At 39.0% G+C, this 27,313-nt stretch overlaps 2 protein-coding genes across 6 annotated transcripts in view; one reads left to right on the plus strand and one right to left on the minus strand.

Moving 5' to 3' along the window:
• The first annotated feature begins 2,341 nt into the window (after positions 1-2,341).
• On the plus strand, positions 2,342-17,247 carry LOC116731465 (keratinocyte-associated protein 3-like). 3 transcript variants are annotated; one of them, XM_032581211.1, is made up of 7 exons: positions 2,349-2,490; positions 4,072-4,268; positions 5,903-5,962; positions 9,239-9,430; positions 14,513-14,662; positions 14,761-15,202; positions 15,399-17,247. In XM_032581211.1, the coding sequence occupies exons 1-7, from the start codon at positions 2,478-2,480 to the stop codon at positions 15,500-15,502; spliced, it is 1,158 nt and encodes a 385-aa protein (XP_032437102.1). In that variant the 5' UTR covers positions 2,349-2,477; the 3' UTR covers positions 15,503-17,247. The 3 variants fall into 3 exon arrangements, with proteins under 3 accessions (XP_032437105.1, XP_032437102.1, XP_032437103.1); XM_032581214.1 differs by lacking the exon at positions 9,239-9,430 and having other exon boundaries at positions 2,342-2,490; XM_032581212.1 differs by having other exon boundaries at positions 2,362-2,490; positions 14,761-17,247.
• Positions 17,065-27,313, minus strand: part of LOC116731466 (hippocalcin-like protein 1) — a 54,379-nt gene continuing 44,130 nt past the window's right edge. For all 3 annotated transcript variants that reach the window (XM_032581217.1, XM_032581215.1, XM_032581216.1), the window contains exons 3-5: positions 25,549-25,830; positions 21,715-21,820; positions 17,065-20,425 (exon numbers count right to left, since the gene is read on the minus strand). In XM_032581217.1, coding sequence (XP_032437108.1) covers positions 20,328-20,425; positions 21,715-21,820; positions 25,549-25,830 — 486 coding nt within the window. In that variant the 3' untranslated portion in view covers positions 17,065-20,327. The remainder of the gene's footprint in view (positions 20,426-21,714; positions 21,821-25,548; positions 25,831-27,313) is intronic.

The following is a 27,313-nucleotide window of genomic DNA, read 5'->3' on the forward strand; positions in this document are numbered from 1 at the left end:
TATGTTTGCTCAACAGTGCATTAATTTATTTCTGAAAATATCGTCTGATGTGAGCTACTGACTGACAGTGGTAAACTTCATCTACTAACAAGAAGTATAAATGTAGTTAGCAACAAAACGTATTCAGAAGCCTTTTGCAGTAAAACAACTTACAACAGTACGGGTAAGTTTATGAGTAAACTCACATCTAAAAAGGGGGAATACAGTAATGCAATAAATGGAAACGTTTTGTCCTCTGATACAGACGAAGAAGCTCTGTGCTCTATAGATTTCAGCAGCGCTAGACTCCCCCTGCTGGTCGAATTGGCTACTACATCTACTAAATTGAAATTACATTTAACCCAAACTGCTGGGAGACTTTTTATAAATGTAACATTAATATTTAAGTCTGTAATGTATACAGATATATACATACATACATCTGCATATCAATATACAGATATGAGAAGAAAGAGTTAATATACCTCCGATTAAGGATGAACACATTCCAGTCCATCACATCAGGATTCTGCTTCTATTCTTACAAGGTTACTTCTTTTTTCTGCAAATGTGACAATAGTCTGTGACAGACCACAGGACATGTCTTCAAAAATAAAGGTTTAAGACATTAATTAATAAATCTCTGAAAGATTCTTTCTCTCGTTATTCTTGACATTTAGCAAATAGAAATAATTTTGGTAACTCTAACTAACCTAAAACATGAGACGTTTGGTCTAATTCGCTTTCATATAGAGAGACAGAAACTGTTGTGTCTTTTTAAAAATGCATATAAGTGTCTGGTTTCAACCGGAAGAGATCGCTGGTTTTATTTTATTTTATTTTTTTTACCAATAGACTACCACTACCATCTAGCTAATACAACAGTCGGCTACCATGGTGACTGAACACTGGCTGCTATCCCATAGATGCTGCATGAATTCCTAACATCTAAAGTTGTAGTGAACATTTTTCTCCCAGGACAAACAAAATTTTGTTTGTGCTCCCCATTTGCAGTTTTTTATTATGTATTTTTATTTGTCAGCTTTCATGGTAGCAAATAAAAAATAGCTAATGTCTGAAACAACTGGTCAAGAAAGTGACTCGTTTTCGATGGCTGCAAGTCATCTTTTACCTCAGAGCAAGGTTTTGAATACATAAACATCTTAATGAGTTACAGAAGAAAGCCTATAAAAAAGTGTCTCTTGAACCAAACCAGCTACATGATTATGCAAGATAAAGATAAAGGTGCTTAAGACAACATATAAATATTTTCTGACGCTAATGATCTACTTCATTCTTTCTCTCATAGCATCATGTCTCCACTTGGTGGCAGAAATGTCATAAATATTTGATCCCTGAGAGGTATCAAACACAGTGTAAGCTTCCTACACATATTTCAAAGCATTTCTTCCAGTTGCCCTGGATTTTATAGTGTAAATTAGGTTTCGGGTTCCTTTTAGGAGAATTTGATTTTCTTTTAGAAACTAGACTGCTATTTACAGTAAGAGGACTCTTCCCAGGCTTTAACAGGTCTCAATTTGGAGGGCATCTATGAGCACTAATTTCCATCAAATGTAGGCCAAAAAGTTTAATTATTACCTTGTTTAACATTTTTCCTCATTATCCCCCAACTTGGCTCCTTCAGACTAGCCAGAGGCAATTAGCAGGCATCTGCTGAGCTCATTATAGGAGCTACTTTTCAGTGCAACACTGGTAAAAATGTTGTTTAACGGTTAATAGAGAGCCATGTTATGATAACTTCCTGAAGGCGGAGTTTCAGGAAGAGCAGGAAAGAGACAGAGGCCCAAAATGTGTGAAATTGCTAAATCAAATTTCTTATTAGTCATATTTGATTTATACAGCATTTTTATAACAACTTAAATGGTAATTGTTACTTGACTGTGCTATAAAATGGAACTATGTGCCTGGAAAACACATAATGCTGCCCCTTTAAATAAAATCATATTCATTTTTAGTTAGATTGAAACTAATTTTGTTGATCAAATACATTTAGTACTGCTATTAAACCTGCAGAATTTCCTTTAATTAAAATCTGCCATAATGAAATGTATGTAACTTGTTTAATTTTCGTAAACTCCAACAGTTATTATCTTAGCAGCTGCAACAACCGTGATAAAGGCCACACTAAACGATTTGAAAGTATCGACACCATAACAAAAGCTGCTAATTAGCAGAGGGACTTTCACAATAAGAGAGAGGCGCTTCGCCAAACAGCTCGGTCAACACTGAACGCGCCTTGAAGTGAAACGCCTTCGCTGCTTCCTCAATTTCCCGCAACAACAACGCCACTCCGTCTCTCTTAGAGTGAGAGAACCTCAGCACTCCCACGGATGTATCTCTTATTTTGAAAAGCCAGAGAATCACAGGTGTCACTGCGGCTGTCTGACCGGACTGAGGAGGAGGCGTCCGGGCCTGAGAGGAGCGGGAGAACGCGCTGAGACGCGCCGCCAGACGCACCGCATGGTGACCTAACAGAGATGGGCTTCGCAGGTAACTATAGACTCACCTGTCCGCCTTCACCGTGTGCGGAACACTTTCACCGTGTTTGTTTAAGTGTTGGGTTTGGCACAACGAGTTTATATTTTTGATAAACCTCTTTCAAAATACATCTTAACGATAATAATGACGCTTTCTCTCTCTTTTTTTTTTTTTTTTTTTACAGCTGTTTTAACCGTTTTTGCCTCCGCGCTGTTAGCCTTCGTTTCTGACTTAGAGACGACAGGTCTGTTAGGAATATGCAGCTTTATTAGTTAAATATCCTGTCGGACTGCTCTGCCAAACTCAGGTGGTTGCCTCGGGACATGAGATGTCTTAGGTCGTTACGGAATGTCAGTGTGGAATTCCTCACATGTAAAGATTGGAACAGTAGCCAGGGTAAAAGATTAAATCAGACTCGGTTTGGTTACACAGATAAAAGAAATGTAACCAATTAAACGGGTTTATCAATGTGCAAACACTTCATATGAGCACTTAAAAAAGATATTAATCAATATGTCTGAGTAGAATTGTGAGCAGAAAAATGTGGAAAGAAATTAAACTTCAAATAATGTTTTTTTTTGCAACTTTATTTAGAAATTCTCTTAAAAGTAGTGCAGCAGTTCTGAAAAATATATTTCATATCCAAGAACAAGGGACACAAAGAAAAACAAAACATAGAACCTAAAAGAAGAAGAAAAACAAAACATTGAACCTAAAACTAAACAAATGACATAACACAACTAAAAGAGAACTTTAAAAAATTAATGCGAGTTACAGAATTCAGTTGTATGCATTACAAATACTTGTTGCTTTTACAACCTTTTTGTTGTTGGAATCTGAGATTGTATGAATACAGTTTTTACATCCATTACAAACAGGGCAAAAGAAAAAAAAGCGGTTTGTTCTACATTGTTTTACTTGTGTGAATATGAAACTTGGCAAGAAACACATGATTGATCAGAAATATGAGTCTTTTGTCTTGAAATCTGTGATACCAAACAAAACACTTTCAATATAGAGTAGGAAATTATGTTTAGTATTAGTAGAAAACTGAATCTTCAGCTTGCCAACAAGTTTGACTTTACTATTAGTGCTGTAACTAGATGAGCTTAAACTGAGTATGAATTTAAATAATCTATTCATTCATAATTCAACCCAAAAGACATCGTCCTCACCAAACATTATGAAAGAGTCTAAAAATAGCCTGGACCAACAACTTCGGTCAAATGCATATCTAATATTTAGGTAGGATTTCTTGCCAAAACCATTAACCATGACTGAACATTAAAATTTCAAATTAATATCTAATAGATTAGACGCTTTCAGAGCCTTCATAAGTGCCACCAAAGTGCACCAGTTTTCCATGGTCCAAACCAAAACGCGTTCCTTTAGGAAAGCTCATCAGAGTGTTCTGTAGTCTGCTGAGCACATAACTGTGCTGTAGTTATGTGCTCAGCAGTCAATCATTAACACAGGTGACATCCGCGGTGCGTTTGACCCAGCTGCTGATCAATACGACAAGGTCTATGCCTGACGTAACGTTGTCGGGGATTCCTGTCACTCGATGTGTAACCCCCAGCTCTCCACGTCCAGGCACGTGTTGCGACAACCTGGAGGAGCCGCCGGCCCTGATGAAGATGGGTCTGAGCCTGATCCTTGTCGGTCACGTCAACTTCCTGCTGGGGGCGGTGGTGCATGGCATTGTGCTCCAGCAAATCAACCTGCACGAGAAGGTGCGAGGCATGGGCTACGCCATCTCCAACGTGGTCACTCTCTTCTCCGGCATGTTGGTGAGTGCTGGGCGGACTCTGCGGAGAAGCAGTGAATTATTATTTTTTTCCCGTTTTTTTTTTTCTTCTTTGTTTGTTGGTTAATAATTGTAATTACTAGGTTAAAATTTCTGAATCAGAATTCTTTGTTTTTGCTTTCCTTATTTGCCTTTATGGTCTTCAACACACTGGGATAAATTTTTTTTATACCCCCCCCCCTGTGCGCGCTCCCACAAAAGTCTAGCAAGGACAGTTTTATTTTGAAATCCTAAAAAAGATTAATACGTGTTTTTTTTTGTTTGCTTTTTTTTAATGAAGACATAGACAAATTTTTGTTTTTGTTCTTTCTTAAAAACATGTTCTAATACACAAGTTGAAATTCTACAACTGATGTGTGAAGAAAAACCATCCTAAACCTGTTCAGTTAGAGCTGCTGTATGTAACTTTTACGAAAATCTGTTTTTCCATGTTTGTCAAAGCTGTCAACATGAGACAGTCGGTGAAAAACATCAAGCTCCTCCGCCTCTTTCTTGAGTTTCTGTTGCCGTCTTAAGAAGTTCACCGCTCTAGGTCAAAAACAACCCAACTCAGAGCCATGTGGCGGGTCTTAGTGCTGTCAGTCATCCTTGTGTACTGCTGCTAAATAGGCTAATGGCGGTGAAACAACTTACCGTCCAGAAATTATTATTATTTTTTTTTCCAGTGTCAGTGATGGCAATGCTAACTAGTTTCAGCATTCGTGGCAGGCTCTATTGTGGTGAACCAGCTACAACGTAGGAAAGAGCAAGTGGAAATATGTGAGCAGCAAGTACATGACAGTGATTAACAGCGCTAAGACCCCCCTCCTGGCTCTGATTGGTTGGTTCTGGCTGAGTGGCGTATTTATATAGCTAATATTTTTTACGGTCTAATAATGATCATTATAACATATATAAAAAACATATATTTTTTAAATAAAATTCTGTCATGTGGAGAAGTGATGATTTGAGGTAATTATGTCGTCTTCATTGTTTAGTCAAAAATTTCTTTGTTTACTCTTTTAGTCTTTGTAAATGTTTGCTAAAATGTATTTGGATTTCAGGGAGCCGTCGCATTCACGTATCTAAAATTAAGGTCATAAAATGTCTTAAATTCACTTTAAAAAGTAAGTTGTCCTTTTAATATGTTAATCACATGTAAATTTTCTTTTAACAGGAGTATTTAATCTCGTATATTGCATGTGTTTTTTATTTCTCGCGACTATTGTGTCAAAAGTTTGAGTTGCACGCCGACATCTTCATGAGGTTCTCTGCTACCGCTAACTAGCTGCTATTAGAGCTGCTATTAGCCCTTGCTAAATTTGAGTTAGTGACGCCTGCAGAAACTCTTAATTTGAAGAATTTTAGTACATGACTGAGCCACATGACGTTGCTTTTGTTCTTATCTTCTGGTACTTAATACCGCCTCAATTGAAAACTCCAATGGCAGTATCTACATGCTACAAAGTTATCCTTCTGTGAATTTTGATGAACCCAAAGGAGAGCTGGAGCTTGCGAAATTAAATTTTGGGATACATTAGCATCACTTTTGTTAAATGTGACAAATCCATCACTTGTCTTTGGCAGACACGCGCTCTTGGTAATTTTCTTTTAATCTCATCAGTCTGTTTCCTGCAGGGTGTCATCGTTGGGATCCTAGCTATTATCCTGTCAAAAAACAAGAAGAGCAAACCTCTGGTTAGTATTCCCTCAGCTTTTATTTGATCCTGCAGGTATGCTTTCACCCTCCCTGATGTTTTCATATCTTCTCTCCTGCTTTCTGCTCTGATTTACCTTTTATGAAAAATCTAATCTCTGATACGGTGCTCGTGTCCTGCCGTGTGCATGCACAAATTGATATTTCATAGCACCGCTTTATTTTCTCAGCTTTCCTCCCTTTATGACTTATAATTTAGAACAAGTTGTTTCAGTCTGGCCCTGCGGAGCTGGAAGAGTCTGTTTTTGTTTTTTGTTTTTCCATCTCTCTCTCTCTGTGCAGGCAGTGCTTTTTGCTCCGTTTACTCAGTCAGCTGTCCGGCAGCTCAAACAAGCCTGACGAGCCAACCAGCTGAACAGAGTCGGCCTCAGCGTGATTAAACCAACTCCCTGTTTCCTTTTGTTGGCGAGAGCCAGCGTGAAGAGAGCGGGGATAGGTTAACATGCAGTCGTTTGGCTCCTCAGCCGTCTCATGTCAAGTAGTCATTAAGCGTCTCAAGAGCTGAATGAAAGTGCGCCTCTTACAGTGCTGTGGTTGCTTTAAGATATATGTTCCTCACTATAAATCATCTGATCTGTCGTTAACCTTTGATTTGACTGGTGAGTCATCTCAGTCATTTTTAAAGAGCTAATGGCTTCTTTTTTTCTTTTTATAAAGCATATGAGCTCACCTAGACAGTGTCATTTATTTTTATAGTCAATATAAAAACCCTTGAACTCTTAAATATTGCATGAAAAATATGTTTTATAAAGGAGGGGCAATCTTAAAAAAATCTGTCACTCATGTTTAAAAGCCAGTACAAACAAAAAGCCACAATTTTCTTTCTTTTTTTTTTAAAGGTTTTTTTGGCTATTGTGGCCATTATTTGAAAGTGCTAAGACAAGAAAAGTAGGTGAAGAGAGAGAGAGAGGGAAGACATGGGGCAAAGGTCACCAGACCGGGAATCGAACCTTAGACAGCCGCGTTGAAGAGTAAGGCCTCCTTTTGTGGGTTGTGCTTTACCTAAACAACTGTCACCAGTTGTAAAACATAGCAGAAGTGAATGGAAGCAGCTAAAAAGTCCTCTTTTTTTAACACAAAGTTAGCATTCAACCGCTCACTATTCAACATGTCAATTGACCCTAAAAGTCACCTTGAGTTAATGCTACACGTGACAGTTAGAAAGGAAGTTAAAATATTCTCAGTTTGTTTGGCTCAGACATTGAGATAAATGCTGCTACAGTTAATTACTGTTTGCTTCTTCCACTTATTTTAGTTTGCTTTATAACGCAAGGACAAAACGTGTTTAGAAACAACAACAAAAAAAACACTTTGTTAGTTTTAACCTCTTATTTTCAAGAAAGCTCACCCACTTTTCCTGCATTGAGAATTTTTTGGGAAAGTAAAAGTGCTCACTCCAGTCTTTCCTGGTTCTGATTTGGATCTTTTAAAATTAGTGCTTAATCTCTGGTCTTTCTAAAGCTCTGCTTACTCACGGATTTTGTCTTTTTGTCAAATAGCTCCCCTTGTCAACATTGCTCATTACTGCATTGTTGTCTGCATTGTGTACGCGTGTCTTTATTTCCTATTTTCATATGTTCTTATTTTATGTAATCAGTGTTCTTTTTCTCTACAAGCATAAACAGCTGATTGTTCTTTAATTCATTGTTTTTTCTAAAACATCTTCGCGATAAAAATAAAAACTTGTCCAACATTTCTAATTTAGAACTTTAAGTTGAAATTAGCTTGAAAACATCACACTTGGTTTAGAAAACCAACATCCTGGTAACCAAAGGCTACATGTTTTCCTTTAGAAATTGGCAATATGACGGTGGTTATGTGCATCTGTCTAGTTCTACTTGTTTTCTATTTTTATTTAACAAAAGTCCAAACCATCCTTCCAAGCTCTTGCTGGTGCCTTCCTGTTCCACCTACTGTTTTAATCATACTGCATGTCTCGTTTATGCTCATTAGTAATGACATGACGCTGTCACTGCAAACAAAAGATGACGGATGATGATAGCACAGTTTCAGTTGGCCTTCAGAGAGCCACAACAGTGAGTCAGCATTGACGAGCCATTAATAACGCACCCATTTTAATTTCCATGACATATCGACAGGTTTCCTGTAACCCGATGCAGCTTGTTGAAAAAAAAATACTAGTACTTGAACTTTTCCGCATTTTGTCCTGCTACACCCACACTTTCCCATGTATTTTATTGGGATGTTACGTTGCAGACCAACACAAGGTTGTGCATATGTGTGAAGTGGAAGAAGAAATGGACTCATTTGGTTTTGATTTATTTGATTGAACTTGTTTTAACCAATAAAAACCCTCATGATGTTTGACTCATTCAAGGGCTGAGATAATGTTTTATAACTTAACCCTGCTTTCAATCTCTAGGCAACTTTCTCCCTGATCTATCTGCTGTGTTCCTTAGTCTTCAAGTTGATGTTTGTTCTTGAATATTCTCTAACAAACTTCTGTCGTGTTCACACAACAACTAGATTTATACTGAGATTGCATAACAAACACAGACTCCATATAAGCATTTAGGGGACCTTCAGATATCAGAATAAAGGGGTGTTCTGTCGTTTTGGCACTCCTTGTCAGAATAGCATACCAGAGGTCTGCAGGCTATACTTTATCAAAACAGCATACCGATCTTTGTTGTGAAATTAATGCGAGATATAACACACAAAAACCTGTAATCATAGATATGCTGAAGGATAAACTGCTTTAAAACAGACAGGAGGAACGATCTAAAAAAAAAAAACAGCTAGTGAAGTTTTAAATAATTGTTTGTTTTTTTTTGTCAATATAATTTTTTTAAAATAATTAATTTTTTGTCAATATAACGTACTTTCAAAGGTTTACTTCGAATCGGGGGTTTTATTTTGCACCTATCAGTTATTGTTCAGTTGTGTAGATAGAGGACTTGCTGTTGGCACATTTTCTTTACGTACTCTTCATAGTAGCCCAAACTGGCTAGTTCTGGCAACCAACCATTCTATAAACAAAATAAATTAATAATGTGAAGTTTATCATTTTGTTTCATTTAGATGCACTGAAATATTTTATAAAGGCGAATGCTGGTTCAGTGTAACACCCATCGCAAACGTCGGTATGTTGTTTTGATAAAGCAGCCTTGTAGATTTTCGGTATGCTAGAACACCAGGCGGTTCTGATTACAACTGTGTCTTTAGCGTTATTTTACATAAACCCACTGAGTTCTAATGTTGGATACTAGAGCTAAACCTCTGTTCTCCTTCCGTAGACGTGGTCCTTATTCTCCATCAGTCTGGTTTCGTCGCTCATGGCAGGAAGTTCCACCATTGGGCTTTTCGTGTCTCTAGTGAAGACCATCGTCAACGGCAGGCGGGTACTCCTGACTCACTGCCGCTTTCCTGATGTCATCAGCTACTCCAGCATTACCAACGAGTGTCCTTTTGACCCTACCCGTGTCTATGTGAGTGTGTTGCTCTGTCAGAGTCAAGAGATTAAAGCAGCAGCTGGGCCATTGGTCAGATGACCTTTGTCTATTGTATAAAGAGCCCACATTAAAATCAGTTATCAGTGGGCATTTTGTTTTTATAAAACAGTTTTTTCTTTATGTAAGGTGTGGAAATGTACAGTGTCTGGAATAAAAAAGTATTTCAGTCTTGTCAGACACTTAAATGTTTCAGATTATCAAACCCATTTTAAAATCAAACCAGTTTATATAGGATGCAGTTTTCAAATGATAACTTTATTTATTTTGGGGGGAAATGAGCCAATCTTACCTTGCCTTTTCTGAAAAAGTAATTAGTAATTAGCCTCCCAACTTAATAGATTCACACTTTGTCAATAACTATCAGAAGTTAACATATCTGATGGACTTTTTTTACATTGCTGTGGAGGAATTTATACCGACTGTTCTTCTCAGTAATTTAACCATTTTCTGAGGCTTTCTGTGCATGAATGGCCTGTTTAAGGTAACACCACGCCGTGCAGAAAAGGTTTAGAACTTAGATGGATCTAATTGTGGTTTATTGGAGCCCCAAAGCCTTTCGAGACTGATAGACTAGATAGTTTCTCACCTATCTTTAATTTCTTAAAGTAATTGGGGTGAAAAATTTTGCTTCTTGAGATCTCTTAGCCTACCTCGTGTCATCAGACAAGTTTGGGTTAAGTGTTTTTCTTGATTTGGTGGGTCTTCCTAAATAGCTTATCTTGATTTTCATCTCCCTTTGGTGTTCTGTCTTCTATTTCTGTCATTGAGCGCGATTCAATGGCAGAATTTCAGTCGAACGAACAGCTTGTTCATTCAGAACAAGCCAACGGAACGATTATGCCAATTATTTGGATTGGTTTTGAATTGCAGTCTACCTATGTAGGGTTGTAGTTTTTTCAATGGTAGTGGAGGAAGTGAACGTCATTCAGTCCGTGTTGGCCACACTTCCAAATATTGAGCAATTAAACTTCAAGAGTCGCTTTTAGCAAATCACTGTTTCTCAAAAGCTGAGGGTCCAGACCCTCTGTACGAAGCAAAGCGTAGAACAAGAGGCTGGTTTTTACCAGTCTAGTAATACACGTTAGTTCTGTCTGGTGAGACTGAACAAAAGAAAATTCATAATTTAATGGAGAAGCAATTACAATTTTGGATAGTCCAGACCACCAGCAGGAAAGTTAACACTGTTCTCTGTGTCCGAGTGCACTGGCCAATGAGTAGGAGGTTTGACGTCTATCCTCGCTGTCACAAAGTCAGTCACGCTTTACAGCTGATGGACTGGTGGCAGAAACGCTGACCTGACCCGGTCAGTGCTCTCCAGGCTGCTTCCTGTTCCTGTGTGCTACTGATGGACTGTCAACCCTGTTTAGCCTCATAGCTGCTGACACATCAAAACAACTGTTGAGTTGTTTTGTTTTTTCAGTATAGGACCTTTGTCTTAAGCTGGATTTATTCTTGGTGCTGGTGGTTAATGGCAGAGCAGCTGTAGACGTGCGCAGGATTTCGTGGCTCAGTCGGATTTCGGCTGCTAATAGCTTGAAGCCAGAAACCGGACAGATGTACAATCCCTAAAGCCATTGTGTTTTTCTACTTTGAGTTGCTATACTCATGTCAACACTGTATTTACTGTACAGCTGGCATTCATCGACCGGGTAGAGTAGAAATTTCAAGGTTGAGGTTAAGTGTAGTCTCTGCAGTAATAACGTAGAAGTATATTCCTGGTTGTTTAAAGGTGGGGTGGTGTACAGATGTCTTCCACAGACCTAGTTTGCTTTTTTTATGCCGAAACCTTTGAGCTTTAACTTTAAGCTACTATATAATGCTGTGAAAAAAGTATTTTCAACCTTACGGATTTCTTTCTCTCTTACCCTTTTGTCAAGTAAATGTTTCAGATCGTCAAACAAATGTAACCAGAGTACATAAAAAAATTAGTTTTATTTTCCTTTTATTAAGGGAAGAAGCTGTCTAAACCAGTTGGGTTGTATCTTAAATCTTATCCAGATTAATAGAAGCTGCTCTGCAGTTTGAGCTGAAAAACAATTAAATTCTGACTGACTTTGGACCATCTAACTCTCCAGAGCATTAAATGAAAGCTTCACAGGCTCAGCGAACAGCAGTTTGTTTTTCATAGATTGGCGAAAGATCAACCTATTGACTCTTGGTTGATATTCTGTAATAGTTACATTTCCTGTTCATTCTTTTGTGTACCTGATGTCCTTTGGTGTTTATTGGTGAGATACATGTTTCATGAATAGTTGATTATGATACTTAATGTTCCTTGTCTTTTCTTTTTTAATTTTGTAAATTCTTGCCTTGCGTCAGATTTATGTTTCAGATTTTTCACACACTTTTTTTCAGAACATATGAGCATTGATCAGTTCACTACATTTTTGGTTTGAATGGCATTTGGACTATACCACTACTGTTAAAATTTAAGACAATTGAATATTGAAGGGCCACTACCGCATATACCTGGATAAGTCACTATTTGTATGGTTAAAGTCGGGATGCACCCATATGAAAATATTGTCCAATAATCAATCCTTACTGATATCAATACATATATTTCACTACCTCTAGACAATTTGAAGAAAACAACTGCACCGCTAACTTCACCACTGCTTCTCTGCTTCACTTAAACTCCCCACAATCCTTTGCTGCATCACTATCATTCTCACATGACCAAACCAATATTACATGACCAACGTCTTCCAGAAATAAATAGCAACAAGATGCAAAAATGTTATTATTGCCTTGATTTTTGTCATTGGTCCAAAATCAATATGTTAAAAATGACTAATACCAACCGATAGAATGTTGTTGAAAATACATTGTGCGTTCCTAGTAAAAAGATTATGTTCTGACAGGAAAAATTAAGGTTTAGTGTTGACACTATAGCCACTGGTATGTCAAACATAATTTCTGCATACATGGTGCATATAGTCCATAACACATTAACACTTTTGCTGTTTTTTTTTTTTTGTACTAAATTCGGAGGTCACTAAGCACCTTCAAGTACAATATTCAAAATGGCCACAATATCACTAAAACGCAGTAAAAGCTGAGATAGTCATCATCTATGACAGTATCATTAAACCGTCTGCACAAACAATGTAGTACAAATTGGTGTTAGCATCACGTTTCTTTAGTGTGAATGATACAATAGAGGGTTTGGCTTGTGTTGCTGCCCTTAGTTGGCACCAAAGCGAAGAGGAAATCTCTCTGGTTTTTCAACCTAACTATTAATTCTCTCAACTTGGGTGTGGCATCATTCCCAAATCTAAGCCTGTTCCTCTGTGACTAATGCGACACACCATTTATTTGCTGACATGGCATTTTAATTAAAACGTAAGAGGATCAATGGCACACTAAGTCAACAAAGTAATAAAAATACAATGAGAAATGTGCCGAGGCTTTTTGTACTGCTAAACTATACAGACTCGTCATACATCCTGTGTTTAAAGAAAATAAATGTACATGGTTAAGCAGGTTTGTACAAAAAAACCCTCCACAAATAAAGTATTATTTTTGCTTTTGTTTCTTAAACTTCCAGTGAGGTTTAGAAAATATTTCCACCTCCAAATCTGTATTTTATTAAACTATCTTAATTTTATTGTATTATTATTAAGATTATTATTTATTATTTTCTTAAAACCAAACAATACCTATGCTAATATATGTTAGCTGCATCCGGTACATTCAGTTTGCTCTGACTTCCAAGTCCAAACCAAATCAACTGACTCCTCCTTTTTATAGGTTCTCAGAAACCCTGACCTCAAAACCCAAGATGGCCTCATTAGAGGTCTCATTAAATCTCATTAATGATCTCATTAAATTAGTGCCATGCATAATCAGTGGAAAAACACTTTATTGGTTTGCGTTTCTAACTCTAGTTAACCTAGTGACAGAGCACGGAAATGTGCAAATCACACTTAGCAAGCTTTCCAACTTGCTACTGAAAGTCAGATACGGTGCATTGTATTGGTAATCTAAAATCAAATTGAAGTGGGAAGCCCCCAGTAGTTGGGATTAATTTGGTAATATGGAGGCTTCTCATGATCCCTGACCTCTAAGTCAGTACTGCTGCCGCTTGCATACAAGGTCGTGGAAGCTGCAGCACTACACAGAAAATAAAGTTGGGTGTGCTGTTACTCCAGTCCCAGATTCCAGTTTTGACCTCTGAGGTAAATGGAAAGAGGATGTCAAGAACGTGTCATGCCAGTTTAGCCTGGAACAGCATACACCAATACAATTTGATTTAAATAATGAAATATTACAGCCAATTCTTGTGATTTCTACTTTTGGTTTTGTGTTTTCCATCATTTATCATAAATGAAACTACAAACCAAGATTGGAGAGAAATCATGTAGTAATAGCTCAGATTTATGACAGCCTTTGCATCTTTGTATTTCAACATAAAACTAAGACTTTCCTGAAAAAATGCCTTATTTGTACTGTGTTAGTTGATTCTTTCTTTTATATCTTTGTATAAAATGTGACGTAAGCCGCCTTAAAAGTGACTAACCTTTTCCGTTGTCTGCTGAGTCCGCAGATTGTTGCCACCCATTACCAAGGGATCCCCTATATGTCTTCCAGAGGGAAGATTCTGTTTCAGAAAGTGTGTGTTGGGGTTTTTGTTTCTCATTCACACAGTTTGTCGGCGGGTAAATGTAATAGTCATGTAAGGGTTTTCTCCAACTCCTGTATATTTCATTATGGATTTTCATAAAACCCTCCAGACTCACAGATATAAACTTCTTATGATTTTTTATCGTTTACAAAGCAAGCCTAACAATAAAAGGCTGCTTTTACACTTTCAATTCCCTCGCTTTGCTTTTATAAAGATGCATTGTCTGGCACATTTTTTTTATTCACATTGCATACTTGCCTTTCCAAGCTCTTTACTCCCCTCGGCATCTAGCTCTGAATAATATGATAACATTGTTTCACGCCATTATCCAAGCAGCATCCTCATTTATGTCGGACCGTGTCGCCTGTTCTTGCTTTAGATTTGGTCCAGATTGTGTTTTTCCAACCAATGTATTTCCATTTTTTCCCCAGAGTACCACTATTATCCTCTGGGTTGGTCTGATTGTATCGTGTAGCATTCAGATGGTGTTTTCTGCTCGTTGCCTTGCTGCCTGTATTTCCTTCTTGGGGCTGTCTGGTTGCCGCAAAAGCATGAGACATAAAAAACCCTATACCAGACCCGTAAGTCTTTAGCCATACTCGTTTAAATATGTGAACATCAAAGTAAATGTCATCCTTCTGTCGGCAGTATTGAAAATGACTGCCCTACCATTTGTTTGTTCAATGTGGCAAAGTCAGCGAAGGAAACTTCTCAACCTCACTACACCGAGCCTCCAAGAAGGCAACACGGCCCTTCACGAGTCTACACCGAACCTCCTAGAGTCCACAATACATCACCTAGACGTCACACAGAACAACCAAGATGCCACGAGGAACGTTCACAACTCTACACCAACCCTCCTGGAGACCACAGTAAACCAACTAGGCATCATAAAGACCCCCCAAGAAGCAACAACAAGCCATCAAAGCATCCCACGGCGCCTCCAAGACTGGAGCGCCACACACCTCAAAGGCCCCTTCCTTCCCACAATCAAAGTCTTCCCACCTCAGAGAGGCAGCCTCTTCGGCAATCTCACCGAGATTGGTCGGACGTAGAACGCCAAGAAATGAGGAGCTGCAGTCAACAAAGAGGGCAGGGGGAGCACCACAACCTGAGGAGAGGTACGTCCGACAGGCCCAGTATTTGGATATAGTTGTGTTTGTGAGGCCAAATTGTCTTTAAATACACTTTACTTGTTGCTGCAGTAGTATTCAAGTGTCCAGCATCACACAGACAGAACTCCCTTTGTGTGTCTGGGATAAATCGGCTTTCAAAAGCCGTATCCTTATTGAAAGGAGACATTTTTTATTTTCATAGGGCATCATCAGGAAGTTTGGGAAGGACAGGAAGTTTGTACCAGATGCAGCATACGGGGTGTGTTATTGCTCATCTTTCTATTTGTAATGGTTGGATTATATTAGAGAAAACTGCACTTAATACTTTAAACTGAGAACGTGTCAGTATCCATGGGCTTGACGACATGAAGGACTGTTTTATTTTCAGCTATGAACTGAAAGATTAAATGCCTTGCTGAAAAATAAGGTTAGCTAAATTTACCAGAGTACTTTCAGAGATAGCATAGCGTCTCTGCTAACTTTAGCTGCTAGCAAGCTGGTTCTTTCACGAAAGAAGACCAGAACCAGCAATATGTTTGTTTTTCATCATGGAAATATTTTTATTTTTTTATGCTTTGTTTTGTTTGTTTAATGTTTTTCTTAATTCAAAGTTGTACCAAATGCTGCTAAGAAATGATGGCTGACCTGAACTCAACTATGGTTAGCTTGACTTAATGCACCGGAAGCTAGTCAGGGTAAGGCCTGTACATATGCCACAAAAACAGAGTATTTAGTTATTTTCCTTAAGGTGGTTCTGTCTGATCAGGACATTTAATACTTCATAAGAACTCAAGTGGAAAACTCTTGGGGAATTTTCCAAAGATCCCTCCCATTGCCACATGTGGTGTCGGCGTTGTGTCGTAACCCACTCCAGATTTCTGAGCAATCCCACGACAGTGTTTGGAGACGACACAAAAATCAAGTTTAGACCACATTGTATGTCAAGGACAAATTGCAAGAACTCCCAAACTGTGTCTACAAGAACAGAATGTCAATTCGTTATTGTGGCCTGGGGGAGGTGGAACACATTTTCTGTCCAGGCAGAACATGTATAGGCCAAAACTCAAAATGTCCCAGCAAGTCATTAAAGCAAGTCTTCACAGACTAGATTTCTTTTTTCTTTTTTTTTTTGTTGCCACAGAAGCATTATCTAGTGACATATTGTGTTTATTATTTTTGATACCTGACATATGATAGCTGAGCTGGACTCAACTTGGTTTAGCTTGACTGGATACTTTTGAACATTTGAGTGCTTTCTAGAATTTTACTACTGTTGCCACAAGCATAAATGTTTAAATTAGTGGTGTTCACCTGTTTGGCTAACTCACCTGTTGTTTTACTGCCTTGTTGAATGTAATGTGAACAGCTTTTATTTTCTCACCAACATTCTCATCCCCAAAATTATGAATTATTTCCCCCCCAGTCTCCCAACATCTGAGTTTACAAACAAGTACTGGACCGCTACATTCCTAATCTGTGAGTTCATTCTAGGAAAGTTTGTTTCTCACCGACTGCGTGAGATTTAAGTAACTGACTATTCTTGCGTTGAAAATGTAATTCTGTTAGTCAATACGGAAAGTGTTTTTTTGTGTTTATTTAATTAAATCTTTTTGTATTGAGGTACACCTTGCATGTGTTTACAGTCTGAATATTGTTTTCTTTCAGTATGCCAGTGACCTGACAGGTACAACTGTTTAAACTCCAGATGGGTAAAAAAAAAAAGAAACTGGCCAGTTGCTACGTTCAAACCTGTCTGGTGTGTCTTAATAAAGCCCCTTTAATACTTTTTGAAACGTGGAATGACGACGACGTTCTTCCGTGCGGAAGTGAGGATGCGGTCGACACATGCTGCTTCGAAACACACGGGGTATATTTTGATATCTTTTTAATGTCAGGTTCAACAGAACAAACATTGCATCCTCGTACGAGGTTTTCATGCAACAGAAAAGTAGTGCAGGAATAGGGGAAGGATAAAAGAGGAGGAGGGGCTTATTTTATTTTCTTCAAGACAAGATACCAGTTCGTTAGAAGAGGCAGTGATAATAGAAACTAAAAAAAAAAGGAATAAACCGTAGTGGTTCAAGAAATTCTGACTGTTGTTTCTTATCCTACCAGCAGAAGGCAGTGATACTTAAGGATCCCCAAAGCAGAGATGCTGCTGGATAGGCAGTTCCAGTTCAAAACATTTGGTACAAGCTGACTTTTTTTAGATCCGTGTCGGAGTAGTTGGACGCGGTGGCAATCAATTAGATATCGGATAAAACTAAAACATTAAAGATAAATTGATTTGACAGAGTAAAATACATTCTTTGCATTGAGAGGGCAACAGTAATCTGGTTATACTGAGACGTTTCACCGATGTCTTGTTAAAACTTGAACAACCCACATTTTGAGGTGTTTTTTCTTGCTGTCAATTAGGTGCTCTAAACATGGACTTTAAAGTTGCCAATGAAAACTGAATCGCTCTTGAAATCCCCAGACGAGGACAAGCGTATGGCATCCTTTTTCTCCTGAAACAAGCCTTTTCGTGCGACTGCTCTGCAAGCAGACCAATCTGGGCGCTCGGAAAAGCGTTCAGCATAAGAGTGATGAACAAGCCCTTAGTAAGTTCTCTGTCTGAGAAAAAAAACAAAACAGATTGGATGGAGGGAGCGGAGGATAGTGGGGGCTGCTCCACAGCTCGTAGTCCTCAAAAATGCAGAGCTCCGAAAAGGTATCACTCTGCGTAAACTGTGGTTGTGAAAGTCGCCCGTGTCTTACTTGTGGGATCATGCATTATAGTAACAGGTTACAACTATCTTAAGTTTACTGCTCGATATTAAAGAATTCTAGCATACTTACAGTAACTTGCAAAATGGTTAGTACCTCATGAACATTTTTTTTGTGAAGATTTTGACACATTACAACCACAAACTGCGATGTACTTTATTGGGATTTTACGCGACAGATCAAGAGAAAAGTTGCGCATATTTGTGAAGTGAAAGAAAACCGTAGGACGGCAACAATTTCCTACCATCATCACCGTTGTGTTGTCTGTTTAAATCGAACTCTACGTCGTTTGCCTGTATAGTCTGGTTCGATTCAGGAGGAGTGAATGGGCAATCGAACTCTGCTCCATCTAAAAACCTAGATATCGATTTGGTTGAAGTGAACTCTGGTGCGGTTCGAATGGATATGTGAACGGCAATCAAACCAGAGACCACTACAACAGCAGGAAGCAGATTACAGCACATGGCATCCTGGGTAAATACAACTTAAGCAAACGCAAGAATCGAATGCTAGCAGGAGAAATTGCCTCTGGTCTTTTACCAACAACCAAAGTGAAATTTTACAACCACTTAAATCAGATGCTACCCTATTTTTGTTTACATTCTCTAAAGTTGCACTCAGAGGATTTTGTTAGGTGGGGGAATTTATTAAAAATATTGATAATATCAATACCTGTGTCACATTGATACTAGCGTGGCAAGAACTGTAGTTTAACAACCCCACTTGAAATTTTCTATTTCTTGTATTGTAGTTTCTCAACTCTACCTCAAAACAGATTTTGTTTCGATTTGCTCTCAAATGACAATTTTTTTGCCCTGTGTTTAGTGCAAAAATAAAAAAGACTTGCCCAAATCCTGCCCTAGCTTTTAGGAAACTAATTCAAAGGAAAAACTACAAAAATATTCTTGCAATCAGACGTTTGACAATGCTAAAAAAGGCAATATTGCTCACCTCTAGTTTTTGTGTGTTTCCGCCAGTGGTTCTTGGTGCAGCGCCACCTCAGGCGAGGAGGTGAACAGGTTTTTTAAAGCGTTTGGTTCCTTTGACGGTGCAGTATGAAAGCAAACAGAGCCAGCTGAAAATGGAACAAATGTTCCCCACTCAGCTCAAGTACCAGACTACGTAATTTTACTAACACATCACCATCCACCTAAACTGACGGTTAAACGAAGAGCATCGATCAAGGGAAGTAACTTTGGAGGTGTTGGAGAAATCTAGCCAGCAAGACTAGAGAAGCCCCCCAAAAAACTTACGTTTTTAGCTTATACATAAGTATTACGCTTATTTTTTTTTAAATCTCCAAATTATGGATGGGTGCAGCACGTAAAACACCAACAAAATTCACGACATTTTTTTGTGTTGTAACATGAGAAAATGTGAAAAGCTTCAAAGGGGTGCGAATATTTTCTTTCTTGCAAGATACTGTATTAATAAGAAACAACACAACAAGGTAATACTGTAAAAGTTAGCCTCAAGCACACAGTCGGAATTCACACACAACACACACACACCCCTTCAGATTGAAAGCACAGCCATACTCTGTAAATACATGGCGGTAAAACAACGATATGTGCTACTGGTGCTGTTGATCGGATGCATCATGAGATCCTCTTATTTCACTGGGAATTAATATCCTTCATTTTGACCAAAATCCATTTAAAAAAAGAATTATTCGCCGTTCACTCTCTCAGCCGTTGTAAACTGGAATACAGTCATCTCAAACAATATATCAAAGTAAAAGCATATTTAGAGTAAAAATGAATAAATAAAATCACATGAAAAAAGGAAAAACATATGTACAAATGAAAGGGAGGGAAGTAAAAATGGTCATAAAAAAAAACACCAGTCGATATTTACAAAAGAAATCAAAAGGAATCTTAGGCCTTCTTTTTCACAGCGAAAGATCATACAGCGATAAAATCCCAACAGCTCCCACTGAGATTGGAACAGGAAGCTACATAATACTGCCTTTCGTAGTATGTGCCACACAGTGAGTGAAGACAAACTGAATCCATCTTATGATAACATACAGTTATGTACATGATAATATACACGCTTCGGAGGTGAACTCCAGAGCCTCTCTCTCTTGCCGTTCTCATCCTGATGCAGACAGTCGGGAACTCCGGCGGGCGCCTGCTGGACCCCGACACCGTTATGTGTGTAAGCATGTCCCTTCATTCCCCCCCAAACCCCTAAAAAATCCAAAAGTAAAATGAAATTCTTACACACAAGAACTAAACAGATATGAGAGATGTGAATCGTCATGCATTGATGTCAGGGATGCTCTGATTAACAACAGAAATAGAGAAGAGGGTGGTTGGGGGGTAAAAACAAGCTCGCAGCAGGATGTGGGGGAGGGGCTTTAGAACTGGGAGGCGGAGCTGGGGTCGCACTGGAGTAGCCGGACAATGGAGGGGTCGCTTTTGGCACCTTTGATAAACTCCTCCAGGGACAATTTGCCTGCAAACAGAAGAGAAACAAAAAGACATTATTTTCCAGGATCTTGATACTGCTATTATGTATAATTTACAATTAAAAAAAAGATCTATGTTGTTAAAATTGCTGCGTTTACATCTGAGATAAAATATTTTAAAAAACAGCCCCTTGTGAAGCGTACAGTCTACATGCTTTACTTCGTTCAGATGGTCTGGGTTCGTAGGTGACTTCCAGGAGGCGCGGTCTCTGCTTAGGGTTGAATTTTACCCAATCGCTAACATTTGTCCGTGACGTATGTAAGGCGCTAGTTTAATGTTGAGAAGCTAACCGGAAGTGTGGCCAAAACGGACCAAACGGCTTCGTTCACTCCCTCCGCTGCCTTTGCTAAAACTGCATGCAGACTACAACTCTTAAAACAGCGGCGAAAATCGACGTCGCCGTTCACAACTTCCCCTTCTGTTTGCTGACTGGCTGACCTCTACTGGAGGAATCAAAGTGAATGGGAGAAGGCCCAGATTGAGCGCTAATCAATAGCCAAAAAAAGCTAGATTTTTTTAGTTACAATATATTGAAACTACCAAGAAAATTAGATACTGCTCATTGCTTCAGTAGTGAGGAAACTTACAAAATCAGCAGAGGATTCACACTTTATCTCCCTACAGTACAGCAACTACTTTGTATAAAAGCCGAAAGTAAGAAACATTTCTAATTTTCTAGCAAGCATTCACACCCTGAAAGACTTGAGAGAGCTGCAGAGTGCCAGGGTCATGTAAGGTCAGATCATTACCTTATAAAGAAAATCCTAGTTAAGCTCAATATTTGCATAACGTTTAATTAGAGAAACTCATTGACTCAGTCGTTTAAATGTGTTTAGTTAGGATTTCAGTGGAATTTGACTTTACTAAATTATTAAAACAGAAAGCTACTTGTCTTTATCTATGAAACAAAGTGAGTTGAATCAAAGACAGAAAATCATTACTAAGCAAAGAAATTGTTTAGCGATTTTTAAAATAAAATCCTCTAATAAAGTATGGGTTTTACTTTCTTTGAAATAAACTAGTCTTTTTTGATAAAAAGCTGAAGAAGAAAAAAAATGTTTTTCACCTTTTTTCTCCTAATTTGTTGTGCCTTTATCTATTCTAATAATCAGCTTATTATTACCTCTGTTGGATAGTGGACCAAAATCTAAAATATACTCCGCTGCACGAGCTCTTGCTCTAAATAAAATGAGCTAATTTCACAAACCAAATGAAAAAAAAAAATAACCCTTGTTCCTCATCATTCATGCCTCGGTGCCATTCCCCCCGCCTCACCATCATTATTGAGGTCCATTTGTCTGAAGATCTTATCCGTTCTCTTCTCTGGCGTGGACTCATCCTCTGGCATCTTCATCACGGATGACACCATCTTGTAGATGGCCTGAAAGTGCAGGATGAAAGTGGAAGAGAAGAAAGACGGGGTGGCAAGAGAGGAGAAAACAGAGTGAATCTGAGCCAGCAGGGAGCCATTACGGAGACTTAGCCGAGGCACAGCAGAGATGAAAAACAGGGTCACTGTGAATCTCTGGGTGCTAATAAACCTCTGACTGCTACACGCTTTCAACAACATTTGTAACTCCCGGGGCCTCGGCAACAATCAGGAGAATGCTTGTGCCATCATACCAGGAGGATTACATGAATCACATGTGCAAGTATGAAGCATACATCTGCGTCTGTGAAATGGCTGCGGGGTTACCAGCAGAGCTTTAGAGGATTGATCTGATACATCTTTATCTGTTGACCGATACCAGCGCCTTGCCGTCCCCTGTTGGCATTAAATTAACCTCTGTACGGAAGCATGAAAGCCCAGAGTATCAGCCGGGCTCGCAAAAGGATTTAGAATCAGTTTATGTCGCCATTAATTCTCCACCTCCGGGAGGGTGGGGGCGTGAAACCGACCGTAGATCACACCTCGCAGCATTTTCAGAGAAGAAGAAAACACATTTTTTAAGTACGAGATTTCCAAAGAGAAAAATGAACAAGTGAAAAATATTGGCTCGCCTAGAATCTGTAGGGTAAGACTCTGCAGAATCTTAGGGTGTTTGCAGCATACGTTGTGCGACGTTACAACCACAACCTTCAATGGGTTTGAAGGTTGTGGTTGCTCGAAACCGCCCGCTTTTGCTCGAAAGAGAGTGAGCGATGATTTGTCTGGGGGCGAGAGAAGATATCTGCCACATCTACAGTATAATACAATTCAGCTACATAAATTACAAAGAATATATTTGTAAAACAAAATCGAGTAGAGAATTTATAGCATACAGCTACTTCTAAATTCTGCAGTGTTTACTCTTTCAGAAACATTGGGGACTGCGTCAAAGTTTTATTGTCACTAGAAACGAAGCACAAAGAAAGGTAAGTAATGTGTAAATGTTAGCAAAGCTAGCTATATTAGTAACCTGCCAAAATTCTTTATCCAAGAAATTTGTCAGTGTATTAGCTATACAGATTAAGTTAGCTACTTGTGTACAGCCTATTCTGAATGTTTTATGGAACTAGTTTTTGTTTCTTGTCAGCTGTTTGAGACCTAGCCTGGTGCACAAACTAACGTCACCTAATATAGCATACCGAGGGTTGTGAGCAAATGCAGTGTTAACTTTGAGAGATTGAGGAGACAAGCAATGTGGTGACAACTTGGTCTTAAGTTTATTTTTTTCTCATGATAAACAAGGATGAGACTAGCCACCTGAAGCATAATTTTGAGTTATATCGACATTAGCAAATGTTAGCTGTGTCCAGCTCCCGACGTTAAAGCTATGGCTATTTTTGCTCTGAGTGTTTAATATCTAGGTGTTTTTATGGGAATGTGGATCTTTCAAATGAATTTGAGAAGAATTTTGATCATGTTTCATATTTTATTGTGTCATGTAATGTGAGTCTTGGTCTCAACTTGGTCTCCGCCCCTACAGGTCTTGGTTTAGGCTCTGTCTCGCTAGACTCTGGTCTTGATTTTCACTTGTTCTTGGGTTACGTAGTCTTGGCTACAATACTTATCAATCACGACAGGACTGCTACCAAAATGTGACTGATAATTATCCTAATAAATTCTCCGCTGTCTCAAAATTTGGGATTATAGCAGGGATCTATTCTTGCCACGACTCATGACAGACTAGTCAGAAATGACTTTCCCTCCATCAGGATCTGATTGATGTTAAGTAATAAATAATAAGCAAGAATCAAAGCATCCAGTCATGGTCTTAACAATACTGCTTGTCTTGTGTGTAGAAAAGTCTTGAAAGAAAAATAATGTTCCTTTAATATTGTTTAGTTCATATTTCTGTGGATACTTCAGTTGACCACACTGTGTCAGGTTAGGATGTGTAAAGTTAGTCCGCTAGTGAGCAGCCAAACAGATTTATGGGAGCATTTTCTCCTTCTGCTGGCACACAATTACACAATGGCCCCTCTTTTCTCCTCTATGTATAACATAACCTCTATGAGCTCAGGGATAATCCTGCTATTCTGCACACTCGGGGATAAACGCTGGTTAAATTTAACTTGCTAATCCAAGAGAACCATAAAACAGCCACACAGACTTACACAAAACACACAGCAGTGATCCTCAGCGCGTTGTCTCAATGCATATCACTGAGGAACCATGGTGCTTCATGGTCTACCTGAAGGTTTCTGTAACAAGCACTCTGTTTCCTCTTTGCAATGAAGTACTTACACTTACAGCTTTAATTTCTTTAAAGCTGCAGCTACCAGTTAGAAAAATTGATTTAATGCAAAGATTTGCAAAACTAAGACTACCACCCCAACTGTGAAGAATGGGGGTGGCAGCATCATTTTATGTTAGTGTTTAGCTGCAGGAGAGATTGATGCAAGTATTGTGGAAATATTGAAGCAAGATTTCAAGACTTCAGCCTGGAAGTAAAAACTTGTACAAATAGAACACCTATTTGTAGGTTTAGAATACCCTACAAATAGGTGTTCTAAACGAACAATAACTGAAAGCATAGTGTGCTATTATCGAGAGACTGGATTAATAGCAATAAAGTCAGTGTTTTGGAGAGGGCATCACCAAGCCCAGATGTCAAATCTCATTTGGTGGCAGAACTGAAAAGGTGTTTGTGAGAGGAATGTTTCCTGGAAACATGACTTGATTTCACTAACTATGTCCGGAGGAGGGCTGCACAACAGTTGGTAGCACTGTTGCCTTGCAACAAGAAGATCCTGGGTTCGATTCCTGACCCGGGGTCTTTCTGCATGGAGTTTGCATGTTTTCCCTGTGCATGCGTGGGTTCTCTCCGGGTACTCCAGCTTCCTCCCACAGGTCCAAAAACATGACTGTCAGGTTAATTGGTCTCTCTAAATTCTCCCTAAGTGTGAGTAAATGCATGCATGGTTGTTTGTCCTGTCTGTCTCTGTTACCCTGCGATGGACTGGCGACCTGACCAGAGTGTACCCTGCCTTTGCTGGAGATAGGCACCAGCACCTCCCGACCCCACTAGGGACAAGGGTGTAAGAAAATGGAAGAATGGATGGATGGATATTATGAAAAGCTAGTGGAAGGAGACCCAAAAGGTTTAAGCGTTTAACTATCATGAGGACACCGGTGTCCTTGTGGACCCACTTAAATCCCATTGACTTGGGTTTAAGTGTTTTTGTATGACAGCTAACGGGTCTTGATCCAAGTTACAGAGTTGAAGTGTTTATGAAAAACCTCTTGGTTATTATTCTGACTGATAGAAATAATTTTCGTAATCCGACCTAAAACAGAAAAAAAAATTGTTTTTAAAACTAAATAGATAAAATCCTATGTCTTTTTGTAAATGTCTGGTTTCAACTGTATTGTTTTTTCAAAATATATATTTTGAGAAAAATATGTATTAGAGAAAACGACAGAAAATAGCAAAAAAAATATGTAAAAATAATCTGTGTTTTGTGGACAGGATCTCAGATATTACAGTGGTCTTTGCTTGGAAGCTCACATTGTTTACCAAAAGTGAACACCAAATGTAGAAAAGTAAAAAAAAAAAGTAATTATTTAAGTCTGATAATGAGTCAGAAAAAAATGTGCCTTGAAACTTTCTGGTGGCACAACTGGGATAGTCCACAGCTGAGTGCATGAACCATGAATCACTCCTACTTCAAAACTTTGCTCACCTGAACAATCTCCAGCATCTCCTCACGGCTGATGTATCCGTTTCCATCCAGGTCGTACATGCTGAAAGCCCATTTCAGTTTCTGCTCCAGCTTCCCCCGTGACGTGACGCTCAAGGCGATGATGAACTCCCGGAAGTCTATCGTCCCGTCGCCGTTGGTGTCGAAAGTCCGGAAGACGTGCTCGGCGAACTTGGAGGCATCTCCGTAGGGAAAGAAATTGGCGTAGATCTTTTTGAACTCCTCCACATTCAATGTTCCGCTGGGGCAATCCTTCAAGAAACCCTGGAATAAAGAGATTAACACTTTATTTTAGCACTTTTAACAGATATTTTACTGGATATACTGTATATTCTAAGTTTAAACAAGAACTCAAAAATGCTTTTTGGTGTAAGTAGCCTTTGAGCAGTAAAGGTTTTATGAAATGTGAACGGACTGCAGTAGATCTGTTGGAAAGGAGCTTGGTCTTATACAGCTGAGGGCAAAAGCTATACCTTTTTTCAAAGAAGTAGACACATTTAATAAAGCCTGATTGTGCTGTGGAAGCAAAGGGAAGTAAAAGTCCCATCAGTCTTAGGCTTTGTTAGAGATGTTCTTTTAACAGACCTTGAAGGTAGAACCAAAGAGGTGACGAACTCGTCTCAATTTTGAAGCCAGGAATTAGGTTCTGGACATCATAAGACAAATTCTTTCGCGTGAAGGCTGAGAGTTCCTGTGGCAGTGCAGTTAATCCATCTTTTTTATTGCCCCGTGTCTGGCAAATTTTTTGGGTCATAAAAGAACACCGTTGTTTGCCCGGGCTTTCCGGCCACAGGCTCTGATTTACAGCCCATGAGCTTCCCCTCCAAAAGAATACGACTTGGACACTTTTTCATAAAAGTCAGAGTTCTTCAACATCCTGTTGAATAAGCAGTAGTGTGAAAAAAGCTGGTCTCTCTAACACCTTTTGACACAGTGGTATTTAGTAGCAAGGGTTTTTTTAAAGTTATTTTTTTAAGGTAGTGCTCAGACAGGAAAATGGGTTGTGAGAGAGAAGGAAGACATGCGGCAAAGGTCAACGGGCCAGGACTCAAGGGACTCAAACCCAAAGAGCTGTCTGAGGCCTGCAGAAAGACGATTATAGCAGCTCACGAAGTCTTGTAAGGGATTTCAAGAGGTCTAAAAGAATTTCAAAACAACTGTCAACATTCCTTGATCTGACAAGTTCACTCTGAAAGCAGACCACTAAATGTGGGTCATAAAGCAGACCACTAAATGTGGTCTGCTTTCAGAGTGAACTTGAGTGAACAGAAACTTCCAAGAAATAACCCAAATGGCTGTTTTTACCTCTGGACCTTCTAGAGCTCACATGGTAGAAATACTCTGAATAGCTGTTAGCTGAAAGCTATTCAAACCAGCACTATGATACCATAAGAACAAGTTAGTTTTACTCAAGGTTACCATTACCAACCCATCGACACTAATGATTACTCCACTATAACCTTCCAAAAAACAAAACAAACCAATCTAATGATCCTGCAGGTGTCTACAGCCTCTTCTCTACAGGCGTGGCTTTAACCAGTTCTTCCCCAGTCAGCCTCTGCCAGATTCATCTCTATTTGCGGTTCCTGCACGGTTCCTTCCCGAATTGTTGGAACCACCTCAGAGCTTGTACAAGCTGGGTATTGCGTGTGATTGATTTGTTTGGGAGCCAACTGCATTCATTAACTGGCGAAGGGTCAATTGATGAGCCAAGGCGATACTTGCAAACTCCTCGAGCAATAACAAC

The sequence above is a fragment of the Xiphophorus hellerii genome, chromosome 13 (genome assembly GCF_003331165.1).
Source record: "Xiphophorus hellerii strain 12219 chromosome 13, Xiphophorus_hellerii-4.1, whole genome shotgun sequence".
Taxonomy (NCBI): domain Eukaryota; kingdom Metazoa; phylum Chordata; class Actinopteri; order Cyprinodontiformes; family Poeciliidae; genus Xiphophorus; species Xiphophorus hellerii.

Excerpts from the sequence above, each read along its gene's own strand:
- LOC116731465 (XM_032581211.1), top strand. Across the intron at positions 14,663-14,760 it reads AAAAACCCTATACCAGACCC|TTCAATGTGGCAAAGTCAGC; the intron begins GTAAGTCTTTAG and ends ACCATTTGTTTG. Across the intron at positions 15,203-15,398 it reads GCACCACAACCTGAGGAGAG|GGCATCATCAGGAAGTTTGG; the intron begins GTACGTCCGACA and ends TTATTTTCATAG.